This window comes from Tachysurus vachellii, chromosome 10, assembly GCF_030014155.1.
Source record: "Tachysurus vachellii isolate PV-2020 chromosome 10, HZAU_Pvac_v1, whole genome shotgun sequence".
NCBI lineage: Eukaryota > Metazoa > Chordata > Actinopteri > Siluriformes > Bagridae > Tachysurus > Tachysurus vachellii.
Window position 1 is genome coordinate 12279613 of NC_083469.1, and position 19532 is coordinate 12299144.

General features: G+C 37.8%; 2 protein-coding genes across 3 annotated transcripts; both read right to left on the reverse strand.

The window, feature by feature from the left end:
- Positions 1-6870: 6870 nt before the first annotated feature.
- On the reverse strand, positions 6871-10074 carry crls1 (cardiolipin synthase 1). Its single transcript, XM_060880139.1, has 7 exons — positions 9353-10074; positions 8854-8991; positions 8618-8747; positions 8400-8485; positions 8165-8233; positions 7363-7454; positions 6871-7245 (listed from the first exon to the last, which is right to left on the reverse strand). The coding sequence occupies exons 1-7, from the start codon at positions 9875-9877 to the stop codon at positions 7155-7157; spliced, it is 1131 nt and encodes a 376-aa protein (XP_060736122.1). The 5' UTR covers positions 9878-10074; the 3' UTR covers positions 6871-7154.
- Positions 10075-11084: 1010 nt separating this feature from the next.
- mcm8 (minichromosome maintenance 8 homologous recombination repair factor) lies at positions 11085-19461 on the reverse strand. Of its 2 annotated transcripts, XM_060879508.1 has the most exons (19): positions 19202-19461; positions 18808-19095; positions 18093-18185; positions 17915-17997; positions 17681-17830; positions 17448-17551; positions 17129-17327; positions 16496-16581; positions 16129-16277; positions 15433-15631; positions 15270-15300; positions 14931-15071; positions 14681-14822; positions 14417-14612; positions 12602-12821; positions 11877-12086; positions 11677-11753; positions 11361-11550; positions 11085-11271 (listed from the first exon to the last, which is right to left on the reverse strand). In XM_060879508.1, the coding sequence occupies exons 2-19, from the start codon at positions 19067-19069 to the stop codon at positions 11179-11181; spliced, it is 2625 nt and encodes an 874-aa protein (XP_060735491.1). In that variant the 5' UTR covers positions 19070-19095; positions 19202-19461; the 3' UTR covers positions 11085-11178. The 2 variants fall into 2 exon arrangements, with proteins under 2 accessions (XP_060735491.1, XP_060735490.1); XM_060879507.1 differs by having other exon boundaries at positions 18808-19461.
- Between the last annotated feature and the right edge of the window lie 71 nt (positions 19462-19532).

The following is a 19532-nucleotide window of genomic DNA, read 5'->3' on the forward strand; positions in this document are numbered from 1 at the left end:
GTTAAGGTGGATCTGGAATTGGAACACCAGGTACGAGGTAGGAATACACCTCCATGGACCATACGTCACCATGCACATACATTTACACACTCATTCCCAGTAGTCAGTCCAACAGCCATTAAGTTTTGAGAGGAAAGTGGAGGAAACCAGATAACCCAGAGGAAACCCACACAGGCATAAGATGAAAATGTTGCCGCTCTAATTGCCGCTCTCAAAAATAACTTTCTGGCATGTTACCCAAGTAGCAGACTGTTTAACAATATTCAGGTGTAAATATAAATATTACTCCTTGTTTTGGGTTTAATTGAAACTGCAGCCCAAGCATTTGCTAGCGCAGACTTTTTTTTTAAACTCCCGTTTACTATGACAGCCCAGGATTAATTATTTCCCTTTCTGTAACCCCACTGTTTGGGTGTTTGATCTGCTCAGCTGTGTTGTGGGACTACTGTTCAGCCCACCGTTGTAACTTGAATAATTGTGGCATCTGCTTCTCATTAAAAGACCTTTAGCTTGATGTCTTGACAGCTCTGTAGCCACTGAATGACAATGAACAAAAAGCTTTATGGCAACAAGTCTGGGCTTACAATAGCAGGAATTATCATTCAAGAAATTGTCAGTAAACTCTAATGTAATTTGAAGTTTTAATGAAAAACCAACAAATATAGGTTTTGGCTTTTTTTTTTCAATTTTATTGTTCTTTTGTGTAAACCTTCAAATTCTGACTTCAAAACATTCAGCGAAATATATAAAGCTATTCATTATAAAAATACAATATTCAAAGGCCCAGAGTTTGCAATAGGTAACAGACCTACAGGCTATAGAGCCACACATTCCACAGTCACATTTAGGCCAGTATGTTCCCGCTGCAAAAGGATGAAAGGAAAGAATTGAATGGGAGGCAGGTATATAATCATTGCTGGCAGAACAGCAGGTGATGCAACCCATTTTGAGGATTTATAGGCTGACATGTAGAGACATGTTCAATGCCAAAGTCTAGGAATAAGCACAAGAGACGCAAACACTATATTGTCCTACCTCTGAGGCACATAAGTGTAATGGAGATACCGACCTGTTACTAGAATCATCACACACCATTAATTTATTCACTGTACAGTACAGGTGCATTGTCAATCTTTGCGATATGCTATAGTAATGGAGACACAAGTTCAGGGTATTTTAAACCAGTTTTTACACTTGACATCAAAAGATACCCCCTCCATTACCACTATTTTTGTATTATCAAGAACAAGAAAAGGACAAAGGTCAAAAATACACTTTGTTGGCACCTGAAGGAATCCAACATTGCAAAAAGAAGAGATATCTTTTTGTTGACACAAAGGCTTGTGCTGATGTGGATCAGTGAATGAACAACATAATTACACTGTCCATTCATCAGTCTGCCCTGTTACTGAACACTCCAAATGAATACAGCATTAAAATGGAAAAGGGGAAAGTACGGCTTCTTCAATGGGTTTTGAACATGCAGCGGCTTGATCCATGCAAAACCACTGTGCACTGGTGTGACAGTCCATCTGCAGCATCCCTCCTCTATTTTCCACCCCAATCCCCGCTTCTTTTTCTCTCTAGTTTCTACTGTATAAGAGGCAGGTGCCTGTGCCCCAGGGGCTTGGGACAGCTGCCATATTACTTTGTTTATAAAGACAATAGGACCAGTGAGGTTTCAAATTACTGAGGATGCAAAATAAGACACCAAGACGTGTTCTCTGTGGAGCTGGGGACTTCTTTCCACTATGTCCATGAAGAAAAAACTGTTAGCCAAACAATACTGGCATTATGGAGCGCATGCTTGTTCCTCACACAATTGTCACAGGTGGTTAGGTGAATAAAACACGTCATTTATCTGTTGCTGCATGTCTTACCCCTCCCCAGTGTTCGGGATTTTACCCCCGCTCTCATTTCTTAATTCTTACACAAATTTGTACAAGACTGCTTTGGCAAGGTTTCGAGAATGTCAAACAAGGACTTCAGAAATGAGTCAAGGAATAAAAAGGTGTTAAAGGATTGGCCCTATTTACTAAAACTGGGTTTGGTCAAGCGTTTCTTTTTTAATTGTAGTATTTTTGTATTTGATCTTCTTAATACCAATTGGTCGTGCCAATTAGAACAGTAGTCATGGTTAAGCAGGAATTTAATACATTTTATTTCAAGTTAAAAGTAACTGTCAGCAGAGTAAATAGAGGCTCAATGAAGGTGTATTTTAACACCTGTACTATGTTGTGCCTTGCACAATTTAAAAATAGTTTGGCTTGAAAAAGCATGTCTTAAGTTGAAATCATGATTAAGCATGTCTAATGGTTGTTAATGATAAAGCCTTGAAGTAATTTTCCTTTTCTGAGGTGTGAAATTGACAGCATTGAGGTCACAGTGTCATCGTTACAATACATAGTGTGATTTTAGCATTAATATGTTAAGCCCGACATGTTCAGGTGGTGGAACAGGAATGACTTATTATTGCAAATTATATAACATTGCTAATCTAGTATAGACACAGCAGCTGTTTATAGGATAATAAAGCCATTCTAATGATGAGGGCATGTTAAGCATGTTCAATAATAACAACAACAACAACAACAACAACAACAACAACAACAACAACAACAACAACAATAATAATAATAATAACAATAACAACAACAACAATAACAACAATAATAATAATAATAATAATAATAATAATAATAATAATAATAATAATAATAATAATAATAAAAGACATTCACATCCATCATCAGTTTAATAAGATTCAGTTATCTTGATTTTAACATTACAAAAGCAGTAACATAAAAAAAACACTTTGTTCAGGATATGTGCAAAAAAAATGCAAAAATACTTAATATTCTGAAAACTGTCGTACTTTTGCACTCTAGTGCGAGTGCCTTGTTTTATGTTTAAACATTGTGCGATGCTGCCCTCTGCTGTGTACAGATCCAGCATAGGTTTAACCTGAAATATTTCACCTGATCATAAGTGCATTTTCTATATTATGAGCACAAATTAAATGAAATTGCACATGCAGGGTGATAGTTCTAGGTTCCAGAGTATGTGAGGCACCATGCAAGCACACATTCTCACATTTGTTTGCATCTAATGGCGTTTTAGCTTAATCATTTTATCTTCTGACAGGTTTTTGGAAGTTGGAGGAAACCAGATGACCCAGTGGAAATCCACATGAGAATATAGGAAACTCAAATCTGAGATCAGGATTGTGTCATGGACTTTATAGCTGTGAGGCAGCAACACTACCCACTGTACCATCATACTGCTCCTGTACCATCATACTGCTCCAGTAATAATAATAATAATAAAAGTATTATTATTGTTGTTGTTTGTTTGTTGGTCTTTTCCCCCGTCAGTTGCAGCGTAGGGCTCAGTCAGTCCATCCTGCTGATCTTCGTGAGATTACATGTTTGATCTTTGTGTATGTGTGATGACTATGAAAGTGTCTGTGTCAGGGAATGTGCTCATACAGAGATCAGAGAAACTTTGTGCCTTTAGTGAGTCACACATGAACTCTGTCTACATTTATTAAGTACTGTGTCATTGAATCACTCAAACAGCAAGGTGATCACGCATTACTAACGACAAAGAGAAGACAACACAAACACAAGTACCGTGACTAACCTTTATTTTTAAAGGCATACATACAAACAATCTTTTTTCAATAGCAAATAATGTGTATGAAATGTTTATTTATATATAATGCTGAACTATATGACAAGTACTAGTGATATAGTAGTTAAAGCACAATGCAAGCACATTTGAACGCTCATTCACATCTAGGGTCAATTTAGCTTAGTCAATGCACATACTGCTTTTTTTTTCTTTTTTTTTTTTGGGAGGTGGGAGGAAACCAGAGACCCCAGAGGAATCTTATATGGACATGGTGAGAAGTTCAGACATTAACCTGCACTCATGATGGAGCTATGAGACCCTGGAGCTGTAAAGAAGCAACTATTTTGCTTAAAATCATTTGCTTGTAACCAACTGTGTGATCAGAATCAGCTATTGATACTCTCATTTGGGATCTTTCATTCAAATAAATAGAAAACAATGATAGCCCACAGCACACTGACTACTGTTCCATCCAGTGGGTACACCATTTCTTGTCTATCTGTAATTGTGTAGAATACAGTTTTAGTTACAGCATCCATAAATTGTGGATAATGTCCTATATTTTTCAAGGTACAAATTCTGTCCAAGCACCAAGTCCCTGGTACCAAGTGCCTGAACATCTGAGTGAACGGCATTTAAATTAGCATCTTTTTTTTTCTTTTTCTTGCCTTTGTTTTATTTTCTCCACTTCTGTTATATACGTTAGTAAACTGATGTGCCCTTTCCTGAGATGCTTGAGGATCCATGGTCTGAAGCTCTGTTGAAACGTCTTATCGTAGTGGGCTGTCAGTTAGAAATGCAGGCGTAAGCCATGAGAGGACCGTGAGCTAAGCGAGCATGGTACAGTTTTCCCTCCTGTACAGCTGAGAACACTTAGAGCATGACTCATGCATCTCATCCAGCCTAATGAACACTTATGCCACAAACACGCCCCATCGTGTGCTCATTGTGTGCTTCTAGATCATGACACACATAAATGACACATTGTAAATTTTTTAAAGTACACATAGTAGTAGAATGTCACGGCCCATCAGGGTATTAGTGTAATGCAAAAATGCACCGGATGACTGTAGAAGGAATTACACTCACAGAGTACTTTATTCATTAGGAACACTATACTAATACTGGGTAGGGCCTCCGTTTGCTCACAAAAGCCCTAATTCTTTGTGGCATGGGTTCCACAAGATGTTAGATATATTTATTTTATTCCGGTCCATGTTGACATGATTGAATCACCCAATCCATGCTATTCTGTTAAACTTTCAGATCCACTGACTGGCAAGTCCACTAAAAAACACAAACTATTATTGTGCTGGAAGTAACCAATAGAAGATGGTAAATTGTGCCTGTGAAGAGAGGCACATGTTCAGCTACAAAACCCAAAGAGGTTGTGGCAATCCTGTTGACACAAGGCAGGTTGGTGCTAAATCCTGTCCTTATCATCTGTTAGCCGCAGCAGAAATCATGGGTTATCAGATCAGGCTAGATTTTGTAAGTCTGTGCCAAGTGCAGCCTCAGTTTCTGTTATTGGCTGATAACTGTGGAACCTGACATAGTTTTTGCTGTTGTCTCTCATCCACCTCAAGGTTTGAAGTGTTATGCGTTCTGAGATGCTCTTCTGTTCAGCTTGCTTATCTGAGTTACTGTAGCCTCTCTGTTACCTCCAACAACTCTGGTCATTTGTAATATGTCAACTCACTATGGCTAAAATGAAACATGATCCTTAGGTTTAAAACTCACGAAGCAAATCCAAATCCTTTTTTCATCTTACACAAAGCTTTGGATTTGAAACCGGAACAATGTTTTTTATGCCATCAGCAATATTAACAGTAGGATTACCCAATCTGTTATTTATTTCCCTCACCTCTGCAGATTCCTGAATCTGTTTCTCCTGAGTCTGAAACAACACGCAGTGTTACACTGAACAGTGTCTCTGAAACTGTTATATGATTGTATAAATTGCAGCCAACCTTCAGCAGATTTGGTGCTGCTCTTTGAAAATAGCTCCAGAGCTGCAGTGACCCTGTTTGTGGTGGAGTAAGTTTCGCCACCACTGGCAGGGTTAGTACAGCTCAAGAGATACAGCAGCTGTTGCCTGTATAAAATAAATAAATCGATCATTAAAAGATTCTGTTCCATTTCTGTTACAACCAGTTCCCTTAAGTAGTCACACAATTTCTTGAATGGGGTGCAATTAGTCACGTGATCGCAATATAATTTCATCTGTAATGAAGCTAAGGAGCTTTCAAAACCCAATCCAGGACAAACACATGGTTTAGTATTTATTAATTTTGCAAACAATAGAGATATTTCCCTGACTTCCCAGTATTATGAGATATTCACTGTTTACTTTTAGGTACAGTAGCACTACAAAATATATTTTAGGAGGAAAAAAACAAACAAAATTCATGCTCGATTCCAGGGCAGAGAAGTAATTTAGATGCTGCAGGGATAAAAGAGGAGTGATCTGTCAGAAAGGGATCCTGTGCCAAGATCAAATATATGAATCAAATGATCCACCGTGGTGACCTGAACAACAACAACAATTTATGCAAGGCATATGTCACAGTGTATGATATAGGATATAAAATATTTTTTTTTTCATGTGATGTGTTAGTTAAAAAATCTCATAAATCTTATAAAAACAAGCTTTCCCTGTTCTGAAGTAATATAATTTTTTAATATCACACAAATTTACAATATGAACAGTATTATTTTATAAATTGTATAATATAGATTATTGCACTGAGATCAACATCAGCAAAGAAAACTAAAACGAAAGAAAAACAAAGCCAAATTATTCGCTGAATGAACAGCACCCCCTTCTGGACATAAAAAACATAGCATAGTGATGCATCCCTACTTGCTAGGATAAAGACTAAACTGTATAGTGCAATGTCTGGTTCAGATAATATTTCAATCCTGTAAAATGTAGTGTAGGATCTCATTGTAGCTCTCTAGAAAAACAGGATACATCACACACACACCTATTCACAGACTATTGACCATTTAGAGATGTCAGTCAGCCTACCATGCATGTCTCTGTCCTGAGGGAGGAAACCAGAGTAAACTGAAGAAACCCCAAATCAAAGGAGAAAACATGCAAACTCCACACACACAGGACAGAGGTGGGAATTGAGCCCCCTACCCCTGAAGGATCTCACCATGTTCGCCTCCTGAACATACAAAACATTGTTTTTTAAAATTAACTTTTAAACAAGGACGTTACAGACAGTCTGATTTTGTCAGTCAGTTTTTAATCAAAAAATTGTGGTGATGATTCAAAAAGGTAAAATATAACTTTCCACAGAAGAATAGACTGGGTACTGACCGAATACATATGACAGTTAGGGTGCATCGAGATATCAAAATAATTTCATTCAAAAAAAAACAATCGCTGTACATTTATAAATGCAACTCTGTGCCAAGTCGATGAATATCCACAGACGGTCAACAGTAAAATGATTCCCAGCCTTATTCACCTTGAAGCATTATCATCTTGCAGTAATGACACAAGAGAACTACTTTCTATTGTTCAATACTTCAACGGTTTTTCTTCCATAATGGTAGTAGCTGTAACCGGATGCTACAGTCGTCAGCGCAGTGACATACCTGTAAATAAAACACACAGTAAAAAATGCTAAACTAAATTATGTTCAGTTCTTGGGTGAGGCCGAGTCATATATTGAGAAATAGGACAGTTGTGAAATGGAATGGGGAAATATTTACCACAGAGACTGCAAGAAAACACTGTCAGTGTAATGAAAGACAGGAGAAGCGAGAGACGCAGCCACCAGAAACAGCTGGATTGCAGTGTTGAACTGTTAACACAAAAACAGCACTTGAATTTATTTTACATATACAGTACAGTAAATTAAAGTGATCATACCTTCAGTTCTCAGATATTACTAGAGAGAAGCAAAAGAACAGCATAAAATGTCATGGGTGAACAAATCAGTAGATTTCATATACCCAGATTTTGTATAGTTTAGTAAAAGCTAAAGTTTTTAAATGGTTTGCATGTTTAAACTTAATGTACTTCAGGGTGTTCAGTACACAATAATGCTCTCTCCATATGTTCTTTTCAGAATCAGCAGCTGCAGGTATATGGAAACAAATCTGAGCAAAATAATCTCATGTGCAAACCTGCAATATAACTGCAATGTTATCAGTAAAAAAAAAACTAGCCAGAACAAGAAGACTTGTCAATGACCTGGTGACTTGTGTTGAAAGAGTAAACATCATGTGGTACATTCAAATCTTTTTAGAAGAAGTTCAGAAGAAGTTCATTTAGACTGTAATAATGCACTTAACTGGTCCATCATGTAGTATTACTTTATATTTTGAGATTTGACAATTAGGTTTCCATTCACCAAAATATGAAACTGAGCAACACACTGTAGCTTTTATTTGCACTGTGAGGAAGCTAGTGAAGCTATTAGTATTTATTTGCCCCTGAACCATTAGAATTACTGCTGCGGTTTTATTTCATAGTTACAGAAGTCACTGCATAACAAGTTAAACACAATACCTTGCTTATAAGAGTTGGCTTAAGTTGGGCAGTAGTGTAGCATGGGTTGAAAAATTTGCTGAGAGTTACCTGTAAACAGACAAAACCTGTTATATATAATGGCTAATAACGGCTAAATAGTTATAATTCTTAAGTTACTCATTATTATGAGAACAGCATGATCATTATGTGCTTTATAATAAATAAAAAATTTCTGTTAGGATTAAAATGCTGTTATATGTTCATCCATACTCACTGGAGGAGGAACCGTTTTATAACGAACATAGAAAACTGCAGCAATTAAAGCAACATCCCGAAAGATAACCAGTGCTGTGAGTGGAACTGTTGAAAAGCAAAATGCAAGCTTATGATCACATTTCTAACATTTATATTAAGATGCATCATATATTATGTGATGGCGTGACATTTGCTAAAGTTTTAACCAATAATAAAGGTAACATTAGGGTTACCAACCTGGGATGAGCTGTGCATAGGTCAGACTGATATACAGCACGCTTACAAGGATCTTATCAGCAAGCGGATCCAGAGCGCTACCCAGAGCTGACTTCTGGTTTGGCCAGTTTCGTGCAATGTAGCCGTCCAGCTGTGTAGACAGAGGCATTCTATAAGGGAGTTTGAATTTTCCAACATAAAAGTGATGTGTTCATGTATGCAATACATACTTATTATATCAGGACAGTTGACCTTACCAAGTCAGTTGCTCCGGCTAAAGCAAACAGTCCAAGAGACGTGTAGAAATACTGTTCAATGATTAAGTAACCCAGCACAGGAGACAGGAGAATCCTGGCCATGCAAAGGATGTTGGGGATTGTCCATGGATTTTCATACTGCAAAAATAAATGAAAAGATGAATTATGCGTCTATTAAAATATTAAAAAAAAAAAATATGCAAATGTACGGTAAACAGAATGAAGGGGTCATTTTGGCTACGTAAAAACAATCATAAGCTCTATGTAAGCTTATTGTGGTGTTTTGGCATGTTATATTATACATGAGGTATAATAATAATTTCTGGAGTGTTTATATTTCTGATCGCAGGCATCTCATTAAGCTTAGATGTTTATTAGAAATATCATAGAAATAACTGTGCTGAATTATGGGCCCGGGGTCACAATAATACTAAACTCTACACTATAAAACAGTGCTGTAAACTTTTAAATCTTGTGGATTTTTTTTTTTTTTACTTACCAGCTCTTTAAATTGAACCTCGTTAGACGTAGGAGATGAGGAAGAGGAAGAGGAGGAAGAAGCACATTCACTGATTTCTTGACCCAAAACTTTCTGATCTTCTTTCTGTGCAGATTTTCCAGGTTCAGTACAGTATCCCTTTAATCCCTTTAACCTCGAATGAAGGCCAACACTGACCCTGTCACCCCAAAAGCCTCCCAGTTTGTGCAGCTGACAGTTAAAGATGGTGACATTTGGTCTGTTTACTGGTGACTGATTCGTCCTTGCTGTTAGTTTGTTAGTGAACCTCGTAGGAAACGCAGGAGCTACAACTTTCTCCACAAAGTGCACACAATCAGGCCGATGGTGAGAGCAGGAAAAGTTCACATTTAGTCTCTGAAGATGTTTAGTGTCTGTTGTAGCTGTCAGATGACAGGTTTGACGACAGACAAACACGTGTGTGTAGCTCTGAGCTGCACCACTGATCCGTGCTACGTGCCCTTTCGCACAACTTAGCAGGTGACGTCTGGGAAAAGCTAAAAACATCGCTAACACAAAGCTTAAACCGCCTTATTTCATAAACGATGTCCACCGAATCGTCGCGTGCTTCATTTCTCATCTCGTAAGAGCAGGTTTTAAGCTTGAACCCATCATTATTTTACCCTGTAATAAAATATTATTTCACACGGAGCGCCTCCTGTCAGCGCTCAACGTGCTTCGTCTTGCCGTATTCCGAACCTGTTTTGCGACAGTCGTCAGTGCAGCGGCGGAAGAAGGAACAGCGCCGTTTCATTATTGTCGTTCAAAAACCTCTATTGAAATAGAATTAGAGCTATTAGCAGTTTACCTTCCTTATTATGCCAAAGGAAAAAGCATCAAGAGCGCCGTTTTTAAATCTATCTGTCAGTCTATCTGAAGATGTCACAGACAGACAGACAGAGACAGGCAGATACAGACAGACGGACAGACACAGACAGATACAGACAGACGGACAGACACAGACAGATACAGACAGGCAGATACAGACAGACGGACAGATACAGACAGACGGACAGATACAGACAGATACAGACAGACGGACAGACACAGACAGGCAGATACAGACAGACAGACGGACAGATACAGACAGATAGACAGATACAGACAGATACAGATAGACGGACAGATACAGACAGACAGACAGACAGACAGATAGACAGATACAGATAGACGGACAGATACAGACAGACAGACAGATACAGACAGACAGACAGATAGATGGGTTACTCCAACACCAGGGTTGTAAACCTGTACTGTAGTCCATCTTCTCATCAGTTGTAAGGGACCATACTGGTGGTGGACTGTTTTCAGTACAGTACTGACACTGACATGGTGGTGTGCATGACACTGATAATACAAGTTACACACTGAAACATTTGCTAGAGCTAAGTGTGTTATTAGACACAACTCCCTGGGTGGTTTACACTAGGAGTTAATAATGCTTTCAGTGTGTGTTAATTAACCCCTGCTGAATGGATACAGTTTTACTAGTCTATTCTTAATCGAGAGGTGACAAGACACAGAGACAGACACAGAGACAGACGCACACACAGACACACACACACACACAGACAGACTCACAGACAGACAGACGCACACACAGGTGTCATTGCTATAGTGAGGAAGTACCTTATATCTGGTCAGCATGGTCAATGAATGTTGGTACAAGTTGGCTATACCTGATTATATATCCATATACAAAGGAGACACTGAGTGTATATCCATAAGTAATTTATAAAATAATATACAATACAATACATTCTAAAATTCATTAAACATTTTTATAAATGTATCTGTAACATTTTCATTCAGATGGTTTGCAGCTGATATGTTCTGTGTCCTTTTCTTAGCAGGTAGCCTTGTTCATTGAGTGCGCTGATAAAGCCTTCAAAATCAACAACCTGAAAAACATTGTGTAAATAAAGGAAAAATTAATTTATTTAAAGGAGCTGTATTCAACACAATGTAAAAATAATAACAATCTATTTACATGAACTTGGAGGTCTTTAGCCAGCTGTCGCAGGTCCTGAATTTCAAACAAGGTCTTGTGGGTACGCTCAGCGATTTGGTTCAAAGCTGCAACAAACTTTTTGACTTTTGATCTGTTGCTCATCCCAGACCCAAGCTGAGATCGGTCAAAATCCAGCCGGCCAAACTCGTCCGAGTAAGTATCTGTCAAACTTGTCAAAGGAAGCATTATATTAAACCATTTAACAGTTTAGGTTCAGAAATGCCAACATCAAGATCTTAGACAGAGAGGAAAAACCCAGAATGAACACAAAACCCTTTATGGTGTTATTTGTTACCTATGTTTCATGATCTCCACAACATCCTCCGCATCACTTTGAGTAGCTTTTTCTCGAAGCTCAAGACGCGCCCTTGCCTTGAAAACACAAGCAAAACAATGAAGTCTCTTGTATTCCACTGAGCTGTTCTAAGAGAAGTGTTTCAACCTGAACCTGAATTTCAAACAAGGAAGCATATTATATATGGCCTGTGCTTTTACCTCAGTGAGGCGAATGAGAGACTCCAGCTGGCGAGTTGTGATTGGGGTGCTATCAGCTGATTGGTTCTGCTTTCGCAATTCCAGGTAGAAGTCCTGTAAGACTTGAGCAGCTTCAGGTGAAAGACTGGGGTGCACATAGTGCCGGGCGTAGCCTATATATTTACGTAGTAGCTGGTGAGGAATTGGGTCAAATGTCTCTCCAACAAGAACCTGAGAAAAAATGTGAAATGAATATGGAAAACATAACATTAATATTAACTGAGACGTAGATAATGATCTTGATTAGCAGACTTTTATATAGTCCTATTTTATGTTAAGAGGAGATATATATAGAAATATATATAGCAAGGCTTTGTGGTTTAAATGAACTGTATTATAATACACATGAATATATATTTTTTTCTAGCAAATAACCTACTAAATGTCACAAACACTTGAAACTTTAATCATACAGATATGTATTCATATAAATACTCATATTAACTAACTTAGTCACATTTGTCACAACTAAACATGAATGGCATTGTTGTTAACAGACCCCCGATTTTTCATATTCTTTAAAAAAACATTCCTTTTATACAAGTGTTTACAAAGATTCCAATTTTAACTGTTTATAAATAATTCACTTTTGCTCTGTGTTGACAAATTTATCAAATAGGTACAGCTACACCACCATGTGCTCACAACTGTAACAAAATGAATGGCTTTACAAACAATATACTTGCCTTCAGTCTGTCTGAGAGAGGTTTGTTTGAAGGAATCTCCAGAATGGATATGTTGGACTCCTGTGTGCAGGCCCTGGTGGCTGTCAAACCGCTAATCACGCCTCTCTTCCCTGCACGCATTGCCATGACATGTTCTGACAGCATGTGATCATGGTCCTCATTGGGAGTATCCAGAAGAATAAAGACCAGATCAAATCTAGATAGTAGAGCACTGCCCATTCTACAGAGAAAGAAGATAACCTTTAAACATATTTTTTATCAGTTACACCTATTTTACCATATATCTACACTCACTGGCCACCAGATTCACATAACATATGAGTCAATTTATCGGTACTGCATATAGTTACTGAATGACTGCTGTTATGCAAAATTTGGCAGACCTCTTAATGTCCTCCATCAGTGGAATGATACAATGGTTCATTCATTCATCTTCTGAAACAAATTTGTCTTATGTATTTGTGTCACTGTAATCTGAAACCTATTCTGGGAAGACCTGATACACCTCACAGGTCCTATTCAGCCATGTTCTAACATTCATTTTTGGTGATAAAGATAAGGACAGGTGTACACACACAATGTTCTCATGGTTTTTGAATGTTTTTCTACGTTGTGCCAAGTTATGATTTCAAATCTAACAAAAGCAACATAAGGTCACTTCAGAACCAGCAAACAGTTGTTTCGAGTTCAGGCATGGAGACTTATTTATGTGTATTCTGTCTATTTCATGCATTAGACAGCTATAATAAAGGATTTATTACCGTTTCTGTTCTAAGTGAATCATAAGAGGTTTTCTCAAGGTACTCCACTTTTCTCCCCTAGTCTAAAAACATGCATTGTAGATACCTAAATTTACTGTAGTGTGTGAACGGGTGAGGAAGGGTGTATGCCATTGGCATCCATCCCAGAGGCCTTGTGCCCCTCGTCTTCCAGGATAAGCTTCAGGCTCCCCGCTACCCAGTGCTGGATTAGTGGTTCAGAAAAAAATAGAATGATGTGAGATCAGACTATTTATATTAAGACTCCCTGCAACAATGAGAGCACGGGATCCTGCCACTGGACCACCAGGGAACAAATACTGTATAGAGATTAACGTATTTTATGCAAAATACCCACGCTGTGGTCAAACAGAGGTCAACAATGAGCCTGGATAGTCCATAAGTAGTTCTATTCTGCATAAAAACCCTACCCAGCCACACCAGTGGCTATATAGTCTTTTTTATCATTGATACAATAGTTGTTGTTGACACAACAGTTCAAACTACAACAGCAATGCAGACAGTCCATCTCTGCAAGTGATCTGTGTGAGTGGATCGCACTGGACCACATTCAGACCTGTAGTTAGTGTAGGTTGCTTTTAATATGATCATCCAAAATGGCTTCTAATTAATGCTCATTTACACCTCGAAGCAGTATAGTGTCAGCAGTAATATACTGTAGGCATGTTACCGATGAGAATAAGCTGAATATTAACACAGGAAGAACATGAAAATGTCTCATAGGCTATATTGTGACCTTAGGATTAATTTGAGGAGGTAGAAAAAAACTCTGTCTCCACAAAAACAGGCTCTTAACCAAATAATCTAGCCTCAGGGTTTTAGAGAGCAGCTGGCAAACTGTGCAAGGCAATAGGTGAGCTACAAACAGTAATTTCATTTCTACAAAGTGTAACTAGGTAATGCTTGAGTAGATAAAAAAAAAAGAGATCAGTTCCTCTGAGCATTGTTGCTAAGCATTTGCACATTTTTTTGCATCTTCACTCATTTTAAGTCAAGATGTCTACTCAAAGCCTTATAAGTTGTTCTAAATGCTTACTTCAAGTTTTCAGATACCGTCTTAGCCTTATTGTAGTGTCCTCCCACTGGGTTAGCTGCAGCAATGATGGATGTGCGAGCTGGAAGCGTACAGACGATTCCAGCTTTGGCCAAACTTATACTTTGCTGCTCCATAGCTTCCAGCAAGGCCTGGTGCTGATTCCCCATCTTATCAAATTCATCAATACAACATACACCTGGAGACACAAAACAGAACTCAGCTTCATGTGACATGTGATATGCATGTCAGAGGTTATTTATGTACCTTGATCTCCTAACACTAAAGCTCCAGCTTCTAGTGCATAGTCTCCAGAGCCACTGTCCCTGGACAGAGAGACAGTCAGACCTGAGGTGGTGGTGGTGTTTCCACAAACATAGATACCACGTGGAGCAACGTTACATACTGCCTATAAAACGCATTAAAAAAAACAAGGTGATCATTTGATCTACTTACAATTGACAGTTTCTCTACAATTCATCTTAAGAGTTTTTATTTAAACGAAAGAAATATGTACCTGTAACATTTGACTCTTGCCAAGTCCAGGATCTCCTACGACAAGCATGTGTGGGTCTCCTCTTATAGGGATTCGGTTCTTATCATCCACATATTTATGACAGCCTCCAAATAAAGCCAGGACTAATCCTGCCTTAACAAGCTACAAAACACAAAGCGGTTTTAACACACAAACACTTCAAATGAAAGTCAAAATAAACGCCCAGAGATGGACAATGACAGACACAGACCCACACAGAGGCAAACAACAAAGACACACAGCTTCACACACACAAAGCACACACACACACATACACAAACAGAAGCATAAAAACTCATACCCACACATCCAAAGACCTACCAAATGTCCATAGATGGCTGGACAGAGAGAACTGCAAAAAACAAAAGCAAATTAATACACCATCAGACATCTTATCAGTCATGCAGGACTTATTTTTGATGCTGAAGTTCTCTCATCATGACTACAGTGCATTTTACACAAAAAAAGCCAAGCTGTCCCTTACTTGACAATTAATTTAAAAAGGTCCTCTTGTGCCTGAATCTCCTGGATGGCGTACAGATCTTTGAGTGTAAACTCTACCGATGTCTCCTGGCCTTCAGGTTCAGATGCTGACTTGTTTTTTTGCCCTTTTGAGTTACTGAGAGAGTTTGCTTCGATGTATAAAAGGAACATGCACTTGTCCTTTTTATTTCTTCCAAACCCTATGTGAGGCATAAACAGACAAGCAATAAATTGTATTCAAAAGGTACAATATATACTGTCTGTATTATAAGTTCATATTTCAACTATTTGTTTCAAATGGTTATGTTAACTTTAATATTTGCAAAAGCAAAAACAATACATAAAAATAAAATAATACAAAAGACATTCACTGTCTTAACATATTAAAGCCAACACCAGAGTGATCTGTGTGTAGTGAATCTGACACTGCAGGGCTCATCATCTGTAGAGTAGCTTAAGCAAACTGACAGCCAGCTGGGAATACATCCTTCTTTATCCTTACTTTAAAAATAACACCAGTCAGACCTTGACTGAAGTCTTACTTTCATATTAAAACAACAGATATAGATTTTAGAATAAAAATCTTTATATTAAGCTAAGCACATATGTTTGCAGTTTAACCATGTACTGATTTCGCCAAACAATTTCACTGCTTAACATTTCTGATAGAACAAACAGTGTGGGTTTTGGTACCGACCTTCTTCGTTAGAGACTTTAATAACTCCTGTGATGGTCACCGTGTCTCCTGGTACACAGCTGTCCACCAAATCTTGAGTGAGTTCACACTCGATGGTCCGTGGAATACGTCCTGATTCACGCTGGTCACCTGATATCAGCTCCTGAACCCTGAGAAATATGTTGGCGGACTAAAGTGTATAACATCTCTCACTATGGGAGTTATTCAGACAGATAGAAATTCTTCTACATATCTCTAAATATTCCTAGAAATATCTAAATAGAAAGCATTTCATTTCTGTGCAGACAATATTGGACAAATCTTGAGGTTTGATTATGAAACAAGTAGAGTGCGAAAGAGAGAGATAGACATTTATAAAACATCTTACTTTATGGTCTGCCAGTCGACTGTCTGCGTTAGTGGTGAACTTCTGTTTGGGGTAAAAGATCTTCCACGGCATTCTCTTTGTAAACACTGCAAAACATCAAACAGCCTAATTTTTTTCTTTGGCTTCAACTGAAAGAAACGAAGCTGCAGCAACTAAATGGTATTTTCATTTAATGTATTGCTACATGATGAGCATATTTAATTAAGTGGTGTACTTTATAGATAGATTTGTTGCTATTTAAGACAAACGAAAAAACAACTGGTATAGAAGTATAAATAAAACCAAACCAGATTATTCATTCTGAAATGTATTGAAAAGTGTTATTAGTGAGATCAATTAGATGATCAAATATTACACTCAAACTCTACAGTATATTTATGTATGTATGTGTCTGCTTTTTTTATTGTAGCCTTTTCTGTTTGTAGACCTACATTTTGTTCACAGATTAAAAATGCTCTTGGAATAACTGCTGTCTGTTCAATTACGTCAAATATATGACTGAAACAACTGGTCAGATGGTTTTAACCTGCAAACAGCATCTAGTCTAACATATGAAGCACATAATCAGATCATTCATTTACAGCACACTATCATTTCCTTAAAGCCAAGAGTTGGCTGTCAGAATACTGTTACCTTAGTGGGTATAGTGTATTTCCCATCAGTCAGAGCCAGGCTCTGAGTGTCTCCACACATGTTACACACAAAAGCCATCTTGCTGCAAAGAGGTTTGATGTTGCTCACTCTCACCACAGTCCCTCTAATGGCCACAAACTTGCCATATAAATTGGCTTTAAGCATCTTCAAAGGCGTGAGAGGCTCATAGTTATAAATCCTAACAAAAAAAAACATTAGTATTGTATCACACCAACCATTTTACCAAAACCTTCACACCAAATTACCAATGTGAGCAATGTAAATGTACAAACGAAATATAAAGAAAAAAAAACAATACCTAGCACTTATATGTGGTATGTTAATAATAGGCGTTGAGCCTTCAGGAAGCCCTTCCTGGGCTTGTAGCTCATCAGCATGTTTTTCCAGATCCTTTGTTAACACCTATACAGAAAAGCAGACACGGCTCAGATTTATTTAATCAAGGTTCAACAGCAGACCCTTTCAGATAAGGTTCTTATGCTTCACATTGTGTTTATGCTGTATGTCTACAAATAATAACCAAACAGGCACCTGATGAATGGCTAAACCCAAGCAGTCAAGTATCTTTTCCGGCATGTCTTTAATCTCAGAAGCAAGATCAGGTAGTGATGTGGAGATCTGTTTGTTCACAAGCCAGTCTTTGTAGTCCACTAAGATGCTGCCTTTTCTTTCAATTTCATCCTGTTGAGAAAAAAAAAGTTTCTCTATAAAGAACATAGTCATACATTGCCCAGAAAAATGTTATCAGATTACTTTGATGTGTACCTTGTCATAAAGATCTATTTGTGAAGTGAAGTATTTTTCAAATGCCTTTATCTTCTCAACAAAAGGTGAGGATTCAATAAAACCTTCAAAAAGATGATAAGACGTTATTGAGTCAAAAAAAAAAAAAAAAAACGATTCTAAAGCTCAGATGCTCAAGAAATCAACACAATATGCAAACCTTCTGTAAAGTAAAGCCTCCATCCTTTGTAAGGACAAATTATGTCAAGTGTTGCTTGTGTTGCACGAGGAACTGGTGAAGAAATCACTGCACCTGTCACAGAATGACGAAGCAGTGACAAGTCTGTTTCTCATTTACTTGCTATTACTTCATTTACATTATAGTTGAATCTCGAACTTATTGTAGCCAGGAACTCCTTTAACTGAGTTTAAAATCCACAAACTTAATTAGCATAGATTTAGTTCGGGAAACAGTATTTAAATGTGTCAAAATAGTTTGCTTGTTTAAAACGGTTAGACAAATAAAATAACTCATTCGTTTCAAGCTGACGTTATTAATAAGCTTCACCAAATGTGGTTTGGATTAAACCTGTTCAATTCAGCTGACAGGTCAAACAGTTTAACAACTATACAAACTCAATAATAAATATAAGAAACTTTGTCTCACCTTCTGTGAGAACCACTGATCTGGTCTAGATTAAATTCACGAGCATATTTTGTGCTGGCAGCGTGTGTTATATTGCAGCATGTTGGTTTAGTCACTTTGAGATGATTAAATATGACATCATTATCAGATGTTCACCAGTACATAGAGCTCTCACACCAGTACAATATCAGAAATGGAAAAATTGGAATTGATGTATAATAAGCCAAGTGGAATTGATGTAAAAAGTGGAATTGATGTATAATAAGCCAAGTTGATTCTAACGTCTCACCGTGTTGTGTGTTGTTAGGTGAATAATTGCCCCCTCCTCTTCCCCACCTAGGACCTCTCCAGCCTCTGTTTTTTCCTCCATTCCATCTTCCTCCTCCTCTCCAGCCATTACTTCCACCACCACCTCCACCAGACTCTGCACCTTTGCCACCTCTCCAGGAACCTCCATTACTTTTCCAGGAACCTCTCCAGGAACCTCTGCAGGAACCTCCTTCACCTCTCCAGGAACCTCCTTCACCTCTCCGTGTTCCACGACCATTCATCCTTCCTCTTGTTTCCACCAGGAGATCTTTAGTGATATACACAGTATGATGTTATGAACAGACTAAAATGACTTTTAGCAGGCTAACGTGTGTTAGCTCGAGAGATTTTAACACAATATTAAAGTGACAAACCCGCGTTGAGAACATAGACGTCTGAATATTTATATTTATATCACAGTAGCTAACTCGGTACTCGACATATTACATAGCAATAAATGTTTAAAAAGTTCCTTTTTATTTTCAGGGGTGTTTATATTCTGAAGGACCAACACTTCAACTTTGGCGGTAAAGCGTCACTTCCGGTCACGTGGTTATGCTGACGGTTTTGAGCGAATTATTAATATTTTTGTATGTATTTTATTGTTCGTATAAAGCAGTTTCAAACTTCATATACTATTAAAAACGACTAAAAGTAATTTAGAGAAGTTACACCGTAGTAGAGCTGATTTCTTGCTATAGGAAA

Bases quoted from the DNA above. Each gene is read 5' to 3' on its own strand.
- crls1 (XM_060880139.1), bottom strand. From the start codon at position 9,877: ATGTTTTTAGCTTTTCCCAGACGTCACCTGCTAAGTTGTGCGAAAGGG. The intron at 8,748-8,853 runs GTAAGGTCAACT...CTGTCTACACAG, and splicing joins TAGCCGGAGCAACTGACTTG to CTGGACGGCTACATTGCACG. The intron at 7,246-7,362 runs GTAAATATTTCC...TTTTATTTACAG, and splicing joins GTTTTCTTGCAGTCTCTGTG to GTATGTCACTGCGCTGACGA.
- mcm8 (XM_060879508.1), bottom strand. From the start codon at position 19,069: ATGAATGGTCGTGGAACACGGAGAGGTGAAGGAGGTTCCTGGAGAGGT. The intron at 17,998-18,092 runs GTTTGCATATTG...ATCTTTTTGAAG, and splicing joins GAGGCTTTACTTTACAGAAG to GTTTTATTGAATCCTCACCT. The intron at 15,301-15,432 runs GTAAGGGACAGC...TGTTTTTTGCAG, and splicing joins CTTTTTAAATTAATTGTCAA to TTCTCTCTGTCCAGCCATCT.